At 32.4% G+C, this 22,390-nt stretch overlaps 1 protein-coding gene across 1 annotated transcript; it reads left to right on the forward strand.

Moving 5' to 3' along the window:
* The first annotated feature begins 16,596 nt into the window (after window positions 1–16,596).
* Window positions 16,597–19,670, forward strand: LOC145050062 (protein FAR1-RELATED SEQUENCE 5-like). The gene is made up of 6 exons (XM_078998376.1): window positions 16,597–16,828; window positions 17,015–17,807; window positions 17,880–18,138; window positions 18,261–18,896; window positions 18,982–19,148; window positions 19,251–19,670. Exons 1-6 carry the CDS (start codon window positions 16,597–16,599, stop codon window positions 19,531–19,533), a joined length of 2,370 nt encoding a protein of 789 aa, XP_078854502.1. The 3' UTR covers window positions 19,534–19,670.
* Window positions 19,671–22,390: the final 2,720 nt, after the last annotated feature.

A 22,390-nucleotide genomic window follows, 5' to 3' on the forward strand; every position in this document is an offset into this window, starting at 1 on the left:
ATATATATATATATATATATATATATATATATATATATATATATATATAACTCCGAATCATTCTCTTGAAGCTCATCCTCTTCATCATAAACGATCCGCTTGCCCCGAAATGACCTGGACCAATAGGGAAATCCCAATTCATTGGGCCTTTCGATACAATAAAATAGAAAGCCCCAAGGGCGCCATATTCTAAGAGCCCAAACTATGTGATTGAATAAATCATCCTCTATCTGTTGCCGCTCGTCCCCCTCTTCAAACTCCGATTCATCTTTTTCATAGAGAAATCTCTGATCAAGGATAGAACAAGATCCATTTTGCATCATATCTAAAGGATTCCTTGGTTCGGGTCGAAGAAGCAATGTCACTCGATCCTTATCAAACTTACTGCATGCCCGTGAGGATCCCACCAGAGCGGCTTCCACTTCTAATAGGCCACGAACTAGACCAGAATCATTCTCAACGAGTCCATAAGGAGTGATCCCATTTTGTAAAGATGCATTTTTTTCAGTCAGTATAGCCTCTTTCGGAATATTTATAGCCTTTTTTTTATATAAACTTGTTTATTCATCTTTTCAAAATTTGGAGTACCTTAATATATATATATATATATATATATATATATATATATATATATATATATATATATATGGAAAAGTGAATATGTGGTTGTTATGTACTTAAGCTTAGGTATAAAAACTTTTAAATGACGTAGTTGTAGATAAAACAAATCCAATTTAATTTTCCCTTAGTTTTGTTTTAATAGAATACCATTGAATGAAGTTGAATTATGGAATGAAAAAGATCAATTATATATATATATATATATATATATATATATATATATATATATATATATATAGAGAGAGAGAGAGAGAGAGAGAGAGAGTTAGGTTCAAATGTTTTCACTATCTATTGTGTGCATGTATGATTCATTTTAGACTAATCATTTTACTTATTTTAAGAAAGTAATTAATGTATATTAAATGCTGAAGATGTAATTAATATCCAATATATCTTCAACATGTAATATGCATTAATTACTTTCTTAAAATAACTAAAATGATTGGTCCAGAATCAATCATGTATGCACACAATAGATAGTGAAAACAAAATAACCTAACCCTATATATATATATATATATATATATATATATATATATATATATAGATTTAGGTTCTATGGAAAACAAAAAACCTTAAAAAAACCCTAAAAATCATAAAAATGCATAAAAAATACTTAGAGATCGAAAACTCTTTTTTGAATTTTTTTTAATAAAAAATCGCAGGTTTTTCTTAAAATTCGCTGAAAAAAAAAACAAAAATCAAATTTTATTTTATTTTATTTTTCTTAAAATTCGCTGCGCTTTTTTATAAAAAAAATTTAAAAAAAAAGTTTTGTGATCTCTAAGTATTTTTTTTTATGATTTTTAGGATTTTTTTAGGGTTTCTTGTTTTCCAAATAACCCTTCCATATATATATATATATATATATATATATATATATATATATATATATATATATATATATATAAATATATATATATATATATATATATATTGCAAATAATTATTAAAGTTGATAAAAAAATTAAAAATCCAATATTTATTTAACGAATATAAATCAAGCATTTTGTCTTTCAATTGAAAAAGTATCTCCAATGAGTTTGTGAAAAGTTTGATTGCGTTATGACATGTGATTTTTTTTTTTATCTTTTATTTTATTTGTTTTTATTTAAAATTTAGTACAGTTATTAAATGGTCACGTCTTTTAATACTTTAAGTTGTTAGACACAAAGAAGAAATAAAACATAAATTTGATCGATTTAGTAAGTCACGTGATTAATGAAGAATAGTAAAACAAATATAATGATTAGTTTGGATATAAATGGATCAAAACTACATTGTTTGGAGGGTTTTATATATAAACTTAGGTACATGACAACCACATATTACCTAAGCAATATATATATATATATATATATATATATATATATATATATATATATAATCCGAATCCTACAAAAACACAAAAATTTGTAGGAACCACAAAGTTTATTCTCCACTATCATTTTGTCAATGACACAAATATCAAACTTATTACTTGGTCATGACGTGTTCACTAGTGAAGCACGTCCATGGAACGTAATACGACATCGAAGGAATAATAATGTGCGATGAACATTCATGGAACGTCATTTAAATGAGTTTTTTTTTTCATTTTCGTTTTGTAATTTTTGTTATTATCTTTTTAATTAAAAAAAAACTTTTTTAGGAAATAGTATATTCGGTTTTAATCCCTATAAACTAGGTTTTTCAGGTTTTCTATTTATTTTTGTTTCTTTATTCTTTTTATTCTTTTTGTTTATATTTTATTTCCTTTTATTGTTTGAGTTAAATATTGGTTCGAGTTTGTGATGTTTAACCATTATAAAAAGTTTCAAACTATAACGATATTATGAAACATACATTTTTGGATTTATATTAATTTAGACGATAAAAATTTGGAGCATATCATTTTAAATCATAAAATTTTAGATTATATCATTTTAAATCATAATAATTTGGATAACATCATTTATAAATCATATGATTTTAGATCGCAATATATTGAGTTAAATAAAAATTTTGTTCAATACAATATTTGGATCACTATATTTTTTGAATCATTTTATTTTGAATTATAAAAGATATACTAACAATGAAGGATCATAAAATATTTGAATCAAAATATTTTTATATTATAACAAGTTAAAGATCATAAACATATTAAATCATAATATTTTTAAATCATAAATATTTTGAATTATCTCTATTTGGATCATATTATTTTCAACATTAAAAAAAACATTTTAATATTTTAAAATCAAGTTTAGTATATAAAACACCTTATTTTTAATTTTTTTTACAAAGTTATTAGAATAGTAAGTAGAAGTATTCCTTAAATTTTAAAAGTTTTTGAAGAATTTATTTCTGGGTTTTTTTTATAAATAGAAAAAATTAACAAAAAAATTCAAATTTTCATGATTGTACTAATTTTGTAGAAGATAAATTTTAAAAACTTTAGTTATTTAGAATTTTTTTTTAAAGAAAAAAACATTTATGCCTGAAAACCTAAACGGAAAAAAAATACACATCTAATGAAAATGTGACACATGACGAGAGAGAGAGAGAGAGAGAGAGAGAGAGAGAGAGAGAGAGAGAGAGAGAGAGAGAGAGAGAGAGAGAGAGAGAGAGAGAGAGAGAGAGAGAGAGAGAGAGAGAGAGAGTAGGGAGCGCGCGCGTGGGATCATTTTGGATAGAAATTTTATCTTTTTTTTTATTTTTTTTCATTTTTATTTGATCATTTTCATTTTTTAACCCCTAATAAAATAAACTTTGCCCGAAAATTGACAAAATCTAACATATAATTACAAAAACTTCATATCATCTATCGAGATTTTGACGATAAAAAAAAAAAAAATTTTTTTGACCATTTATATTTTTAATCATCGGGTAAAAAATTATCCTCGTGCTTCCTACCAAAATTTAAGTTCGTACTCTGTCTCTCTCTCTCTCTCTCTCTCTCCATATATATATATATATATATATATATATATATATATATATATATATATATATATATATATATATATATTATAAAAGAAATCTCACTAGTTTCTAAAAATAACTTCAATATAAAAATATTATTTTTTTAAGACATCCAAACGATTTAGCCAATAATACAAGTAACAACCAATAAAATAATATTAAATTTATAACTTAACCATATTTGGGTGGAAAAGATAGACAAAGATTTAAATTAAAAATATATTATGCATAAAATAAAAGAGAAATTAATGAATCCTTATCTATTATACCAAATAAAAAACGTGTCCCATATATTGTGGAAAATTGGAAATGCTAGACGCGATTCAAAATTTAAAATTGAAGGTTACAATTCCACTTTTATTATTGAGATTAAACGTGGATGACAAAACTGCAAATTTGGTCCTTGTGGTTTGTAAAAAACTTTGGATGGGGTTCAAAATCTTTTCGACTTGCATTAATGGTCCAAAATCAGAAATTTTCTGTGATTTTAGTCCTAAAAAGATTAAATTGACTATTTTGCCCTTATTATTTCTATTTTACATTTTTATAATTTGTTTTAGTATTTAAATAATCATAAAAAATAAAATAAATAAATTATCACCCTCTTTAATAATTATGAAAAAAATAAAAAATAAAATCAACTACTCCCCCCCCAACTCTCTCTCTCTCTCTCTCTAAGTTCATCTTCTTCCTCTGTCTACTTCTTCTTCTTCCTCTATCTGTAAATCTGATGACCTCTTTATCAGAGATGCATCTCTAAGTAGAACAAGTTCAACGACTTTCTTATCACCGTCCACCCTAGCAATTCCAACATCTAATTTGGGGGTTTTATGCACAATCCAGAACAAACATGGCTGCAGGTATGTCTATTGGAGAATACGAGATTTTATAGAATTTAGATTGATTAAATGGAGCAAAAAGAAGCAGTGATGCTATTGGTTCTGATTTGGGGTATCGAAAACGGTGTTGGTTGATTTCTTGCTAACCTTCATTCATCCACACCGATGTTCAGACTTGTATCCTCTCCAGATGAGTTTTGTTGATGCTAGTATTCTTATCAGTGAAGATTAGTGAGTCTTGATTGTAGCCCTATCGCAAAACAATATGATACCCGTTGTAAGGAATCATCAAGAGGGTTAGTGGAATACCAATTCTGGAAGAGAGTTAAGTTGACCTTCTCTTTGTCCATCTCTTTCTCTCTCTCATACAAAACCTGCAACTCAAGAAAAAATTCAGAACAAAAAATTTGTATGTGTGTGTGCTTCGTTGGAAACCAATATTTTCAATATCCATAGATACACACACACACACAAACACTCTACAATCAATTTGCAGGTCTGAATCTTAGTTTTACAACCCCTAGATTTGCAATATCCATGGAAGTCAAGCCTTGAATTTACAAGGCTCATGTTGAATCGATTCAAATCGATTCATCTGGGTTTAGTTGGACCTTGAACCTATAATTGAAGGATAAGGTTTCCATGTCTCTCTTATCTTCTTCTTGACCAAGACACCCATCTGGATTAATCAGATGAAAGAATTCAGAATATGGTATATCCATACTGCATTCATAGATTGAATCAATTTGAGCATGAGATGAATAGGTTTATCTGGGTTAAAGATCGCCGCCACATTCAAATCAGAAAAATGGAATAACACCAACACCCACAATCGTAGATTGAATCGATTCTGGGGAGTTATGGCATTCGAGGGCTAATCGGGACAAATTGCGAACCAAATGTGGCTGTAGCGATGGCTGACAATGGTGTCGATGACCATGGGTTTAGAGGATCATGGTGGTGTCATTGGGTTTAGGGAGGAGTATACGAAGGGAGAGGAAGAGTCTGAGTCGTGGGCTTCTTGGTCATTAGAGAGAGAGAGAGAGAGAAAAAAAAAAGTGGGCCATTCTTTTCTTTTCTATTTTTAATTGATAAAAGATTAAAATAAAAATACAAAAAATACAAAAAGGAAATTAGAAGGGTAAAATCGTCTTTTCAAGTTTCCCTAGGACCAAAAACACAGAAATTTCTTAATTTTAGGACTAAAACCACGGAAAGTATTTGATTTTGGACCTTCCATGCAAGTCGAAAACTTTTTGGACCCTATGGCAAATAATATTGATTATAATATTTATCTCTATTATACAAAATACACAAAAATACAAGTTAGTAGGGTTGTTCGTTTGGATGGATCGGTTCGATCCAATCCGATTAAGTATATCCAAATTGATTTTAGTTTTCAAAATATGGATCCAAATAATCCAAACTAAATTCAAATCCGATCCGATCCGATCCAATTACAATTCGGTTGAATCAGTTTTTATAATTTGGTTTTAAAAACAAAAACATTTTATAATGACATATAATTATAATATTATCCAATTTTTATAGAATAAGCAAAAAAATATTTAGTTGTGATTTAAAATTTATAAACTACTAAGAATGTATATTATAGTTTAATATTCAATAGATAAAAACTTTTAAGAAAAAATGCATATTAATTTTTTTTATTAGATGAAACTTTTTGAACTTATTTGAAAAAATAAATTATAAAATTAATAAATAGTTATAGTTAAACTAAAAATAAATAAATAATAAATTGTTATTCGGTTTTTCTGGATTATTCGGTTCATATTTTATAAACCAAAACTAATCCCAAATTCAAAATAGTAAATCAGTTTTGTTGAAAACCAATCCAAAAATCTGAATATCTAAACTAAATAGTCGAATCCAATTTGTCTAATTGGACAATTCAGTTTTATCCAAATAATGAACAGTCCTACAAGTTAGTTATTATATATATATATATATATATATATATATATATATATATATATATATATATATATATATATATATATATATATATATATATATATATTAAATCCAAAGGAGCTTAGGAATAATACTTTTTTAGGCTTTAGGTTTTTGCCACAAAAGTTTGCTGAATTTGACACTTGTAGTCCCTAAAATTAAAATCTTTACATTTTCGTCTTGTAATTAAGTTTTTCTTCCTTAAGGTTTTTGCCACAAATCTTTAATGACTTTGACACTTTTAGTCCTTATAGTCAAAGGTTTTATATTTTGGTGTTTTTGCCTCAAATCTTTAATAAATTTGACACTTTTTGTCTTTATAGTCAAAACTTTTACATTTTGATATAAAAAACACAAAAAACCTCCTTTAAAATTTTGCACCATATTTTCCCAACTTTGACAACTTCAACATTATTGTCACGACATTTTTTTAATTTTCTCCACCAATGTCCCTTCTTTTCGTTGTGCACTTTTGACATCTAATTTTAGGGGTTGTCGGCTTTGTCTCCTATTTATGGTGATTTACAATTTCAGCACATATCTTTTAAAGTTGACCGATTTTTTCCATATTACCCCAAAAGCGGCGTAGCCACGGGTTCTTTACTAGTTAATATAAATTATTAATATAAAAGTGAAAATGACCGAGACAAAGTTATTCATTGTTTTTTTTTTTTTTTTTGAAATTTAAAACTTTTACTTTCTAAATAAAATGCTAATAAGCATTATTATACATATATACACGTCATTTATATCAAATCTGAAAATTAGAATTATCAAAAATAATTTCAATATGAAGAAAATAAAACTATGCATTTTACATGTTTTTTATCAATATTTTTATATTTGAAAATATTTGACAAACAAGAAAGTAAGTCTTAAATAAAAACAAACTGAATGATTAATAATTCTTGACAATAAAAATCAAACATGTATGATTTAAATTGACCGGAAACCAAATATTTTAATACTACAATATTGATTAATAATCAATAAATTATTAAATACAAAGGCTCCATATTATAACTTAATATGTGTACCACAAAGAAAATAGAAAAATGTAGATAATATAAAAAATCCTATAAAAGGATTAGATGTGTAATTTGCCCTATTTTTTTTTTAAAAAAAAAACTCAAAAATATTGACATATTTTGATTTTTAATAAGAAACTACCTACATGCTTTTATCCAAAACAATAATATAATTTTATTTTTAATACAAAATAATAATGCAACTTATATGTTAAACTAAAACAACATACAAAAGAGTTTGAAACAAAAAATCGTACCTTTATTTTTTATGAAAGATAAAAATAAACATTTATTTTTAACCTAACAATGTACAATCATCGTCTATTTCATTGTATCATTTATGGATTTTTACATGTTTCCGCAATGAAACAAATCGTCGTAATAAATCTATTTATTGAAGTTTTTAACTTTCGTTTAGAAACTATTCACCGAAATGAAACTAATTGCTGAAACAAAGTTATTGCAACCTTTCGCATTGCGCGGGTAAACGACTAGTATATATAGAGGTGGCAATCGTGTCGTGTCGTGTCGGGTTCGTGTCGTGTCGAAACACTAAACGGGTTGAAAGTGTTTGACCCTAACCCGACCCATTTAATTAACGTGTCGTGTCGTGTCAACCCGTTTATTTTCGTGTCGAGTTCGTGTCGGGTTTCGGGTTAGGGCTATAGCTCGAAATATGTCGTGTCATGTGAGGTTAAAAGATTGAGCATGTTGAAAGAGTAGGAGTTAGGTAGGAAGAAAAGAAAAGTTAATACTTTGGAGGCAGAATAGTTGAAGTCATAGCAAGTTCAGATGACAAAATTAATAGAGTGGGAGTTAGGGAGACGGATGACAAAGGTCATGAGAATGCGGGAGTGGTGAAAGAGATTGGGTAGTTTGGAGAAAATGAAAAACTGAAATGAAGTCTTTATCTAGATGGCTAAGTCATTTCAACATTACAAAACAATTTAATTTGAAGGCTTTCTTTTACTTATGGTTTTGATTTTGTATCTCTCTAGTTTATTTAAATAATTCAAAATACTTGCATATAAATAAACGGGTCATTTTCGAGTCATATTCGAGTTGAAATTTTCAACCCTAACCTTATCCATTTAATTTTCGTGTCGTGTCGTGTCAACCCGTTTATTTAAACGGGTTGAATCTTACCCAAACCCGTTTATTTCGTGTCGGGTTCGTGTCGGGTTTTGTGTCGTGTCAATTTTTACCACCTCATATATATATATATATATATATATATATATATATATATATATATATATATATATATATATATACACACACGTTGTGATGAGAGAAGAATGAGGTAAAGGAAGGAGAACTTGAGGCGGTGTAGCTGCTATTAACCACATAATTAAACTAATAATGGCCGCCACAGTGTTAGAGGGTGTTTCGTAAAGCTTAAAAGAAGTTTTTTTTGATGTATTACTGGTTCCACATCTGTATAGCCTAAAAAGACTGCTTGGGTAAAAAGTTTTAAAAAAACAACTTAAAGCTATTTGGAACCTCCAATAAGTCATTTTTTGATTAATCACTTAACCCTTATTTATCAAAAACTCCTTATTTCACCATGAAAGAAATTGACAAATATACCCTTTAAACCAAGCTCAACACAAACACATACGATATAAATTAATAAGTTTATTATGTTTTGACGTCGAATAAACTTTATTAAACATTTTTGGGAAATCTTCAAAAAAGTCCCAAACTTTTGGGAAAAGTTACACTTTTGTCCCAACATTTTTTTTTGAACAAAAAAATCCAGGAAACCGGGTAAATTGAACATTTCGGCCCTATTTTACCGGTGACCTTCATTTAGCCGGTTAAATTGGCTTATGTGGCAAGGACTTGTTTACGTGGGTTTAATCGATCTCATTTACACACATACATACACAGTACAACTTACCTCTCTGATTTCACTTTCTCCCTCCCCTCAGTAAACTAGGGTTTTTTACCCCCGTGCAGTTGAAATCATGGATGACATCCATGATTTTGATACAATAGATGTGGAGCTGGATGCGTACTTCAAAAAGAAACAAGCTTCCAGATGCAAAGACGAATTTCTCAATATTCTATGTGAAGAAGACGATTACGAGGTAGTAGATGATGCTCAAACTGAAAATGATGCTCAAACTAGAAATAATGCTCAAACTGGAATCACTAAAGAAGAATCAGATGAAGATTATCTGGAAGATAGTAACGAGGAAGGTAGTGATGAGGAATTTGAGTATTCCACCCACAATCCAAAGGTGAAATGGAACAAAATGAGACCAATGCTTGGTGAAAGGTATGAATCCCCACATGAACTGAAATTGTGTTTGACCAGCTATGCTGTTAGTAAGGGTTTTCAAATCCGTTTAAAAAAATGTGATAGTGTTAGACTAGTGGCAATATGTGGAAGTGATCCTGAGAAGTGTCCATTTGTGGTTAGGGCTTCTTGGATGACTACTGAAAGGTCTTTCCAAGTAAAAAAGATGATAGACATTCATAAATGTGTTAGGAATTTTAGCAATTCAAGGCTTATGGATCCTACCTGGTTAGCTAGGAAATTTGTGAAGGAGTTGATTAGGAAACCTAATTTAAAATGGAAAGAGATGCAGGTAATTATACAAAGTAAATTTCATTGCAAAATTTCATGGTCAAAGTGTTATAGATCAAGGATGATGGCACTGTCAATAATTCATGGGAAATTGAGTGACCACTACGCAAGAGTTTGGGATTATGGGCACGAGCTACTAAGGTCCAATCCAGACAGCACAGTTAGGATTACAGTTACTGTAAACCCTGATAATACCACAACATTTCATAGATTCTACATTTTCTTTAAAGCAATAAAAGAGGGGTGGAAAAGGGCATGTCGTAAGGTAATAGGATTGGATGGTTCTTTTTTAAAGGGACAGTGTAAGGGTGAATTGTTAACTGCAATAGGTAGGGATGCCAATAATCAGGTGTATCCTATAGCTTGGGCAGTTGTTGATGTAGAGAACAAGAACAACTGGAAATGGTTCCTGGATTTGGTTAATGATGATCTTGGATTGCAGGGTGGAAAGGGTGTGTGTGTAATCAGTGACCAACACATGGTAAAGTAACTATCTCTTTATTTTTCATTATTTACAATAGTGTATGGTGTTGCTAATTAACTTTTTTTTTTCATGTTATAGGGTCTTGTTGAAGCTAGTAAGGATATTATACCATATGTTGAGCACATGCAATGTGCAAGGCATATCTATGCCAATTTCAGAAAAGTTTATAGTGGAGTGTAGTTCAGAAACATGTTTTGGGCAGCTGCAAAATCTACCACAGAAGGAGATTTAAAGTTTAATATGGAAAGGATTAGGGCAATAAGTTCTGCTGCTTATGATCATCTCATGGCAAGGGAACCAACTTCATGGTGCAGGGATTATTTCTCTACTGGCTTGGCTTGCGAGGCTGTAGAGAATGGGATTGCTGAGTGTTTCAATGTAATCATTGTAGACGCAAGAAAGAAACCTTTGCTGACTATGCTTGAAGAGATTAGGCTTTACATGATGGAAAAGGGCTTTCAATATGAAACAAGAAGCTGAAAACTGGGTTGGTGAAGTTTGTCCTTCCGCGGTAACAAAGATGGAAGAATTTGGAGAAGACATTAAGTAAGTATTCTCAATTGTTTTGTTTTTACATGTTCTATCTTATGTGTTTGCATCTAATGTTCTATCTTATATGTTTGCAGAAGTTGGCATGCAGTTCCAAGTGGAGTGAATGAATATGAAGTAAGGAATGGGTTTCAGAACTATGGAGTTAACTTGAAGGAAAAAATATGTGCTTGTAGATTATGGGAACTTTCAGGAATACCTTGTGTGCATGCACAAGTGGCAATATTGTACACCAATCAAGATCCAGTTAACTTTATAAGTAGTTGGTTCAGCAAGAATAATTACAAGGCAACTTATGATCAGAATATACACCCAATTAATGGAAGTATCTTATGGGAAGAAACAAGTTACACTAAGCCCTTTCCACCCATTGAAAGGAGGATGCCAGGAAGGCCTAGTGTTAAAAGAAGAAGACATGTTTCAGAAAATCAAGACAAGTACTCTCAAGTGTCAAGCAAGGGTAGAACTGTCCAGTGTAAAAATTGTCTACAAAGGGGACACAATAAAACATCATGCAAGAATCCTACAGTGGTTCCAGAACCTCAACTAAAGAAAAAAATGGGTAGGCCTAGGTTGGAACCTGATTTGGTTAATTGGTCAGGAGCTAAAATAGGATCTAGAGGTGGTGGAAGGGCTGGTGGAAGGGTTGGTGGAGGAAGGAGTAGAGGTGGTGGTAGGGGATCTAGTGGAAGAGGCAATAGAGGTGATGGTAGGGGATCTAGTGAAGGAGTCCAAACAGAATATAGGGAGGGTACTTCTGAGTTTCCTAAATGTGAGCCTGAAGTTGTTGTCATTCCAAATGTTGAGAGTGAAAATGATGCAAGTCCAGATTTTCACAATCATATAAGCTTAACAATTGACAACCTAAGGAAATCTTTATACACTACAGAAGAGATCATGGACTGTCTTGGACTTAGTGAAGCAGAATTACAACAAATTGAAGGTCTTGGATTAAGTGAAGCAGAAGTACAACAAATTGAAGATGTGGATGTTGCTATGTCACAAGTATGCTTTCTTTCTCATTATTCATTTTGTGATGTTAAATCTTGCTAACTGGTCTTTTTGTTATGCTTGTGTAACGCCTATGTTTCTGGGCCTGTCATTAATGTTGATATAATAGTCTAGGTTAACCTTTGTAACCCGTTTTGAAATAATAGAAGTGTATTATTTGAGTATTATGTGTTTTGTGCTTAATTGCTTAATTATGTGGTTGGATTAATTAAGAATAAAAATAAGCATCAAAATTTAAGTGTAAAATAAACTTGATATCTTTGGATAATGTTGTAGTAGTTGAAACGAGGTTTCCGAATATATATAGAACGCCCAAATCTGACTTAGTATAAGGAAGTTATGATTTTCTGAAGTTTCGACTTAGCGGTATGCAGCCTGAAATACTCGATTTGAGATCGAGCGGTTTTTAGCGGAAGCAATCTAAACGAGGATCGAAGGTCTCATTGTTGGTATCGAAGCGATGAAAAGTTAGGCGAGAACGGACGTCAAACGAAGAAGTTATGAATTTATAACAAAGTTTTCTGTCCTGGCCTATTAAAAATAAATAATAAAAATAAATTCAGAATTAGCCGACAGAGTCTAAACGAAAGTTGTAGAGCGTAGTCTCACCTACGCGTGGATATAAAGAACGTCAAAAACGGAGTTCGTATGAAGAAGATATGAATTTTCGAAGTTTATTAAATAATTAATAATTAAATTTAATTATTAAACCCGGTATTATCCGAAGGGGAGTCACCGGGCATATCCGAAGTACGCCCAGCGTACTGCTGTACGCCCCGCGTACAGCGAAGCATGACGACCTTCGCACTCGAGTTCTTCGGATGACGAACGCCATGACGATTTCGGACGAGTACGCCCCGCGTACTCCAAGGCTCCAACCTCCTATAAATAGGATGCGAGGGCAACCGAGTTCTTTGCTATTTTTCTCTCTTCTCTCTCCCGTTTTGCATCGATTTGCGTGCCAGAAATACCCCGAAGCCCCGGTATTATTCTCAAGCCCCGAAGCAAGTCCCGAGATCCCGAGAAGTGCGGTTCCCGAGCCGAAGCTTTGCCCGCGAGAAGTTCGATTTTTGTAGAGATATTCCAGATCTGCTGAGGATTACTACTTCTGCAAGCCGTAGTGTTGTCTGATCGTCTTCTGATCAAGTGAGTGTATACTACCTTTCATAAACACGATAATAATACAAGTATGGTTTGAGTGTATTAAGTATATTGTTGTTTATGTGTATAATTTTGTTGTTATAAGTGTGAATGTATATTCATTCTCTTCTATTTCATAGATCTGATTTACTTTCTATGAAATACGTGTTATGTGGGTATGCCTCATCTGTTATGTGGAATATGTATTGAATGAAAATGATATATAGGTTTTAAACTATGTATGAAAAAATATATATTTGTATCTACTAATATGTTGGGTAGAACATGGGTAGATAGTTGGTGTGTAATAAACAGATGAGAGGCCTCGATGTTGTTGTTGTTGTTGATCTAGTTATTCAGCGGAGTATGGATAACGACCACAGACTCTTTCTAGACAGTCCAGTGGAACGCTAGCAGGTTCATAACCTGTAGGTGTTGTGAACGATGTGGTTACCGGTGTACTCTATCCCCCTCATGGTTGCCTTTAGGATATCTATTGTTGAGGAAACCCCTTAGCAGTAATGTCCGTCCCGATGAAAATCCTAGATTAGGTCCCTTGAGATAGATGTTATTTTAGGGACGTAAAGTGAGGATAACGGGAATGGGTAATCGGGATAGTGATTGGTTGGTGAAATTAAATATAATTTATTTATTGTGGGTTGAAAACCCTATATGCTCACCAGGCTCCCAAGCCTGACCCACTCAGTTTTATTTGTATTACAGGAAGTGGCGCAAGGGCGTAAGATGGATGGATCATCGAGTTGTTTTGTTTACAAGTCTGTATATGTATATATTTGCTGAATGACTTGTAATGTTATCGTTTATGCTTTATGGTCTGTATCGGAACATGACATCCCGAGTTTTGACTATATAATGAAAATGCATCTCTTGATGAAATGCTTTGATAAATATTATTTTATCATGTTTTGTTTTGGGAACAAATTCCGCAACACTTTTAAATCAAAAGGATTTACTCTAAAATTATTTTAAAAAGCATAAATGAAATCGGTCTTTTCTGGCCGTGATTTTTGGGGATGTCACAGCTTGTTACAGGATGTTGGAATTGCTAGCCAAATAACAGTTGAAGAACTCCCTACAAATCAAGTACTTAGAGATGAGGAAAGGATGAATAGGGAGGATGGCATAGATGAGCCAGGGATGGGTGAGGTAATGATGAATGAGGAAAGGATGGATGGAGAGAGAGAAATACCTATCACACAACAATTGAATCAAGTCAGAAGGAGGACTACAAAGAGGAGCAAAGTGAATCAAGTCAGGAGGAGGAAGCCTTTGGAAAGGATAACAGAGATCCAGTTGCAAAAGGTGGTAGCTTTCAAGAATGGAAAGGGGATGAGTTCATCCAACCCCTTAGTCTAGATTAGGGTGTTTCTAATCCCTACTTTTGTTAAGAACATGTATAAAACTTTTGGGCTTGGGCAAATGTTGATAGCCCCTTTTGTTGATAGCCCCTTTTGTTTATATCCATATAAACTATAGGCTTTAGGCCCCTTGATCATGTTTTTGGGCATTTACACAACTTGCCATACAAATTGTTTGGCTTTGGTTAATATTACTACATGTTCTATGATTAACAATGTTTATGTTCCCTTTGGTTATATTGATTCCTTGTTTTATAGATTCCAGTCATGCATACATTACTGTGCTTACAATGTTTGCTTATATGGATACTAGTTATGCATGATTCCGGTCATGCATGATTCTAGTCCTCTTATGTTAAACTTGTTCTGGCTTTGGTTAATATTACTACATGTTCTATTTTATTTTCCATTTCTTTTAATTGCCTCCATAATCCTCTTATGTTAAAATTGATGTAAGGGTAAAATTGTCATTTCAGACACTAAACCTTTGAAATCTTCCCATGAATGTGGCCATCCATTCTTGAAAGCCATACCTGTCAAGGTTGAAAGCCATATCTAGTTATGCATGATTCCGGTCATGCATGATTGACTCCATTATGTATTGATCCGTTTGTCTAGTAAGTCCATTATTAACTTATTACAGTCATACTTTGATTCCATTCATTGATTACAATCAACACATTTAAAGTTCATACATAAACTAGATACTTCATTCATAATCATATGAGTAACAAGATACTACATTCATAGTAAACTAACAACCCTTAGTCATAACCAAAACAAACACAACCAAAATACATTAAAACAACTTTCTATCCTACCAATCCATCAACATAACCAACAAAAACACAAAAGAAACCACAGAGACATAAAGCAATGATTTTCATCTTCCTCCGTCCACTGCTTGTTGTGCAATTGGTTGTTGTGCCATTGTTTGTTCCACACCGTCTCCAAAAAAGTTCTTAGCTGGTTGTTCTTGACCAAACTCCCCAAATATTCGATGGTTCTCCAAATTGACATTGTTGTGTAATACTAATAACAGATCTGCATACCACTGGCTTGGTAGAGGAGGATCCACCCAACGAAAGTACTTGCAATCTTTGAGTCCATTCTGGTAATTTGGGCATCCTATAAACCTTCTTCCTGGGTTTAATGGAGTCCATGAAGTCCATCTTCCCACAGGATCACCACAGTAGCACCTCTTTCTGAGACGATTCATTGAAGATGAAGAAGACGAAGAAGAGATTTGTCTTGGTCCTCCACTGCTCCTGCCTCCACTTCTCCTGCTTCAATCGTTGTCTGCTAGGGCACGGATGAAGTTTTCCACTATATTTAGAGTTTAATACAAGGCCATTAAATAACTCACCAACCACCCAGCAAGTCCTTGCCACATAAGCCAATTTAACCGGCTAAATGAAGGTCACCGGTAAAATAGGGCCGAAATGTTCAATTTACCCGGTTTCCTGGGTTTTTTTGTTCAAAAAAAATGTTGGGACAAAAGTGTAACTTTTCCCAAAAGTTCGGGACTTTTTTGAATATTTCCCAACATTTTTTTTAAAACTTCGTTCTTACTCTTTGTACTGGCCGAAGGAAAGAGGTCATCCATCCATGTGGGTATGAGTGGAACTCTTTATTATATATATATATATATATATATATATATATATATATATATATATATATATATATATATATATATATAAAAGTTCAAATGAGAACCATTTTTAAAGTGAGAACACGAGGACAAATCTCAGCCAATTAATTTATTTAATTAATTAAATATAAAAATTATAATATTTTACATTAATAAAGGTAAGGTTTGATTGTTTAATCAGCTTTAAAGAGTATATCAATCAAACTCCTATAATTAAGGAATGTTTTATATTATATCTATCAAACATTTATGGATTCTTCAATCGTCAATCGTGTGTGTCAGTCCTCAATATTAGCCACCCGAATCGGATATTCAAGTTTAGTCGGTCTGAAAGGTTTCCGTAAGATTCAATTAATGGATTTGTCATACTTCAACGAGTTTGATGATATAAACGCGATCAATGAAGAGGACGAAATCAATTACCATCAAACTGCATCAGTCGAGGATGATTTTATGTCTAGTGATGATGATTATTATTCGACTGATGATGATAATACCGCATTTGGGAAAGTCGACATCATGGCTGAACACAATCTACGAGATTTCCCACAAGTTGAAAATATTGATCAATCCATTCAAGTTCCTGGTATGTTTGTTTTTTTTGTTTTCTTTAAGTTTGTTTAAAAAATGTGTCGATTACATTACACAATTTTGTATATTGTTAGAATACTATCAAAAAAATTACAATCAGTATCATATACTATCTATTTAAGTTTATTTGATTTGTTGATTTGTTATTTGTATTATGTTATTAACTTGTCATGGTTATTAGATGTTACAGACATTGATCAATACTTGGTAATAGCTGGTAAATCGTATTGGATTCCTTATGTCCCTAATGATCTCAAGCCAATAATAAACCATAAATACCCATCTGATGATGCAATTGAAGACATGTACAGAAGATATGCATGTGCAACAAGTTTTGATGTTAGAAAGTCAACAAACAAAAAAAAGCGTGGTATGGTCTACATGAAATATCTGCTATGTAACAAGGAAGGTTTTCCAAATACATCTCTTGTTGATACTTTGGACCCAAAAACAAGTAAAATTAAGAGAAGGGTTGACACTAGTAGGACCGGATGCAAGGCACGTATACGTTTTAAAATTTTTCTTGGAACTACAAACTGGTTGTTATATGAATTTGAAGAAAAACACAATCATCCACTTATACCAAGGGACCATATGTTGTTTTCACGTCATCATAGGCAGCTGGATGACACTCAAAAATCTTTCATTCTTACAATGTCTACTCAGAATATTGGTGCAACCATAGCTCACTGGATGTATACAAGTATTCTTGGTGGATACAATTTTGTAGGCGGTCTAATTGACGACTTCAAAAATTACAGGAGGGATATCAATTGCTTTATAGGTGGTAGTGATGCTCAGATGCTAGTGGACAAGCTGAATAACAGAAAAGAAAATGTTAAGAATTTTTCTTTTGAGTATCGAGTTGAGAATAAGCAGTTGAATGCTCTTTTTTGGGCAGATGAAACATCCAAGATAAATTATAAAGAGTTTGGTGATGTAGTTTCTTTCGATGCTACTTTCCGAACTAACAGGTTGTAAATGATTGTAGTTTATTATACTTCTACTTATTAATAATATACATATTAATTCAAATACTTTTACAGGTACCATATGGTTTTTGTCCCATTTACTGGAATTGATAATCACAAGAGGTGTGTCACTTTTGGTGCTGGCTTGTTGAGCAGAGAAGACACTGATTCCTATATATGGTTGTTGAAATCTTTTCTTAAAGCTTTTGGCAAACAACCTTTGTTGGTTTTATCCGACCAAGACCCTGCAATGAAGAAAGCCATCGAAACTGTTTTCCCACAATCGATTCATAGGCTTTGCATGTGGCATATCACATCTAAATTGCCACTGAAGGTATTTATTATTCTCTATGTAATATAATTTTACCAATAAAACAATCAATTTATTGGTGTATTCAAATCAGAATGTTTTTGTTTTTATATTTGATTACATATATTACATTTACAAATTCACAGGTTTCTTTGAACATTGTCAACAATCCAGAGTTTCCTAAAAAGTTCAACTTCTTGATATGGAATTCTAGGCTTGAAGTTGATGACTTTGTGGTAGGGTGGAAGTCATTATTGAATGAATATAAGCTCACCAATAATAAATGGTTGGATGATATGCATGGATTGAGACATTTCTGGATACCTGCATTTTTCAAGCATGTACCTTTACCAGGATTAATGCGAACCACATCTCGTTCTGAAAGTGAGAATTCAGCATTTCACCAGAACACACATTATGGTTCTACGCTTGTCCATTTCATGATTTCATTTGAAGCTGTTATGGAGAAGCAAAGATTCACTCAGTCATCTTTTGACTTCAAAACTAACGACAAACATTCAAAAATGAGGACACCATTTGAGATCGAGAGGAATGCCTCTATCTTTTACACTCGCACTGTCTTTCGTCAAGTTCAAAATGAAATGTACTTGTCTATGGTTTCATGTACTCAAATTTCGATCAGCACATTCGATGATGTTGATGAGTGTCTTGTCAAAGAATTTATTCATTACATTCCTTCTAATGCAAATGCTTCTCAGCTTGATCCAGAAGTTGAAAATGATGATCAATGGGATATACCTATACGTGAGTCTACTTATAAGGTAATTGCTATTGAAACTTGTACTCTTACTCTTTTAAGTTTCATATATTTTTTTTAATAACTATTCTTCACTTCATTCAATACAGGTCACACACAATAAGTCTGCACACACATTTACATGTCCTTGTATGAAGTTTGAGCAATTTGGGTTTTTGTGTCGCCACATTTTTACCGTAATGAAGACATATAACATCACAGAGATTCCTTCCAAATATTTACTAAGACGCTGGCAGAAGGACATCATCCCCACATAACTATTGAAAAAGTGTTTTCGTTATGCTGATTCTGACGAGAATACCCAAAGAGTTGCACTTGATATATTTCATACTGTTGATAATTGTGTATCTTCTCTCAGCAATAATCACACCAAATTGAAAGAATACTTGGATGAAATAAAGCAGCTTGAAGCAAAGTTCCTTTCCAATTTCACAACTCATGAAAAAGGAAACAAGAATAAAGAGTTCGAAAAAACACTTGGTGTTACCATTCCCACTAGTGTGGATATTCAAAATTCTGGAGAAATCTGCAACAAAGGAAGTGGTACTAAAAAAAGAATGAAAAGTTCGAGAGAGGTGACAACAGAAAAATCAAAGGGTTCCAGATGCAGTTATTGTCGCAATGGGAACGATCATGATTGACGAAATTGCCCTGTAAGAAAAGAAGATGAGAAGAACAACATTTTCAAAGAACGTCCTGGGAAGAAGAATTAATTTTATTTAGCATTTTTTTTTTATTTTTTTTAATTGTGCGTTCATGTTCTAAACTTAATTTTTTTTATTCACATCTGCTTGTTTTAGATTTGTCATATTCATATTACAGACATGTTTGAATGCTAATAAGAACTTTGTTTGTCGTTTATATTGTTTTGCAATTCTCTATATATGTTATTTTTATCTTAGTCTATAATAAGTTTTTATGTACAAATTTATTCATGATTGAATGATATTAGTATTCTTACTATTACAGAACATTCAATAGATGATGTGTCGTTTCCAAAAGTTTAAAAAAACATTGAGTTTTTCCAAACAAATGTTTTGTTGCACACATAACAATATGTCGTATTATGCAAAACCCCTATAAAAGAGCATCCTCACAATGTCATTCATTTATAATACTACATACATTATCAAGTACGACAATTTCATCACTTAATGTACATATCTTGTACTGTACTATATACACGTTCATCGTGGTTTCAAAAAAACTATAACACATTACATTTACATATAAGTGTCAACAAAAAATTGTACATATATTGCCAATTGCGAATTTATAATGATTTAGTTGTTCTACTTACAGCTTTGGATTACATATACTTTATTGAATTTACAGATTTTTGGATTATACAACATTCATATCACATTCCACGACATGTCCATCAAAGTAAAAACTCTAAAAAAAAATTAATTGCTGAAAATCGAATGCAGTTTTACCTTAGACTAAATCATTTCAGACACATTGATCAAACAGTCAACACAGTCAACATAATAATCCATACATAACTAGTAGTAATAAGTGTTCAAACCACAACCAACATAATAATTTTAGACACATAACAAAAACAGATCCATACTACAATAACCCTAAACAAAAACCTACCATCTGACCAAATGAAATTGTTTGTCAAAACAATACTAACCAACAAGCCAGACCCAAAAAAACAAGCAGCTTCCCCATCAGCTTTTAACTAATTGCTTCATCAAAGACTACTTTTAGATTCTCCTGAACTATTCTCTTCCTTGTCGCCTTATCCATTTTAACAAACTTTGCATACTCCTTTTCAAACTCACACTTCAAAATATTATGATCAGACAACAGCAACCTCACCAAATACTTGTACCTTAACTTCTGTAAATACATATCTTGTGTTTTTAAATCCACAGCTAGCCCACAATCCCACTTTGATGTTTGATCCCCCATAAAACTCTCCATATGTCGCATAAGATAGATTCCACCATCATCTGAATGGTTGTATGCTTGACACTTCATTTTCAACACCACCACATTCCTTGTCATCAGGGTCTTCACCCTCTTCTTACAGACATCATTTAGAAAACGACAGAAATTTTTTTGCTTCTAACAAAACATTACAGACAATCATTAATTCTGTAACTCAAATTGTACTAACAATTTACATAATCATATAAACATATATTAATACTAATGATCTTATTTTCATACTTACCAACACACGGGGTATGCTCCCATACATCGACTCAATTGTCCCCACCAATCTTCTTTGATCAATTATCAAAAGTGAAAAACTTTTAAGGTTAAAACATATGAGGTAGTAATTCCCATCAACAATGGGGAAGAAAACCTACAACATATTAGTCAAAATATAACACTTAATAAAAAAAATGTAATATCACATTTTAATCATCATATTTCTATTACCAAATCCACGTTTTTTTTAGCTCAGAATCAGTTGTAAGATCTTCAATTGCTGAGGAGACCATAACTTCAAACTCCTTGTATCTCACATCTTCGTTTACCCTCTCGTCATACATTGATTCACGCTGGGCATTACAATTAAACAACACAATAAGTAACATTAAATTTTTAAAAAACTGTTTTATATTTTTAAAAATAAATGTAACGCCCCATTCCTGGTACGTTGATTCTGTGGCATTTATTTAGAAGTTTTTGAGAGGGACTCGACGAGTCTATGGCCCGAATCATCGAGTAGGGACGAGATTTCGAGCACGTGTTGGTCGGCGACTCGGCGAGTCTATATTCGGGACTCGGCGAGTCTTCCTGCCCGGTATAAACCCTAAATCCCCGGGTTTGCGCCCTATTTAAACCACCTTATGAGCCCCAAACTCGTCCCTTTCACCCTCAGAGCATCATTTAGCAAACCCTAATCGTTTCCTTGAGTATTTGAGCATTTCTTGTGTGAATCTTGAAGTTTTGAAGAGAAGAAGGAGGCTAGATCCAAAGGAGAAGAAGAAGATCCAAGGTCTTGCACCCATTTCAGAGTTCATTGAGGTATTAGCCGAATTCCTACTGTTTCTATGATTGATTTCTCTTTAACAAGCATATTTAGCCTCTTTTAGCCATTCTTAGCTTGTTCTTAGTAGAGAGATCACATTAGATTTATTAGCCTTCGGATCTAGCCATGTTTCAGTCCCAAAATCGTAGATCTATCACCTTTATGGAGCCATTTTGCATGATAACCCTAGATCTACTCTTCTAAGTGCCTTTTTAGCCTTTATCTCCTTTTTCATGTGTATGTACACGTAAAGTTGTAAACTTTACGTGGTAAATCAGCCTTATGGACTCAGATCTATAATTTGTATGCGGTGATTTTGATCAGAATCGAGTTTTTAGGATCTGCATGCATGTGACTCGGCGAGTCGTTCTTCGGACTCGGCGAGTCAGGTCGCGAGTCCCCGATCTTTACCCTTTGAGTGATTCCGAGTGGAGGCCAGTGAGCAGTAGGATGGACTCAGTGAGTCGGAGGGTAGACTCAGTAGTGGTGAGACTCGACGAGTT

Source organism: Lactuca serriola, chromosome 5 (genome assembly GCF_051521515.1).
Source record: "Lactuca serriola cultivar US96UC23 chromosome 5, Lser_US96UC23_V15, whole genome shotgun sequence".
In the NCBI taxonomy this organism is placed as follows: domain Eukaryota; kingdom Viridiplantae; phylum Streptophyta; class Magnoliopsida; order Asterales; family Asteraceae; genus Lactuca; species Lactuca serriola.

Coding starts and splice junctions, on each gene's coding strand:
- LOC145050062 (XM_078998376.1), top strand. CDS start 16,597: ATGGATTTGTCATACTTCAACGAGTTTGATGATATAAACGCGATCAAT. Junction 18,139..18,260: donor CATCTAAATTGCCACTGAAG/GTATTTATTATT, acceptor ACAAATTCACAG/GTTTCTTTGAACATTGTCAA. Junction 18,897..18,981: donor TACGTGAGTCTACTTATAAG/GTAATTGCTATT, acceptor CATTCAATACAG/GTCACACACAATAAGTCTGC.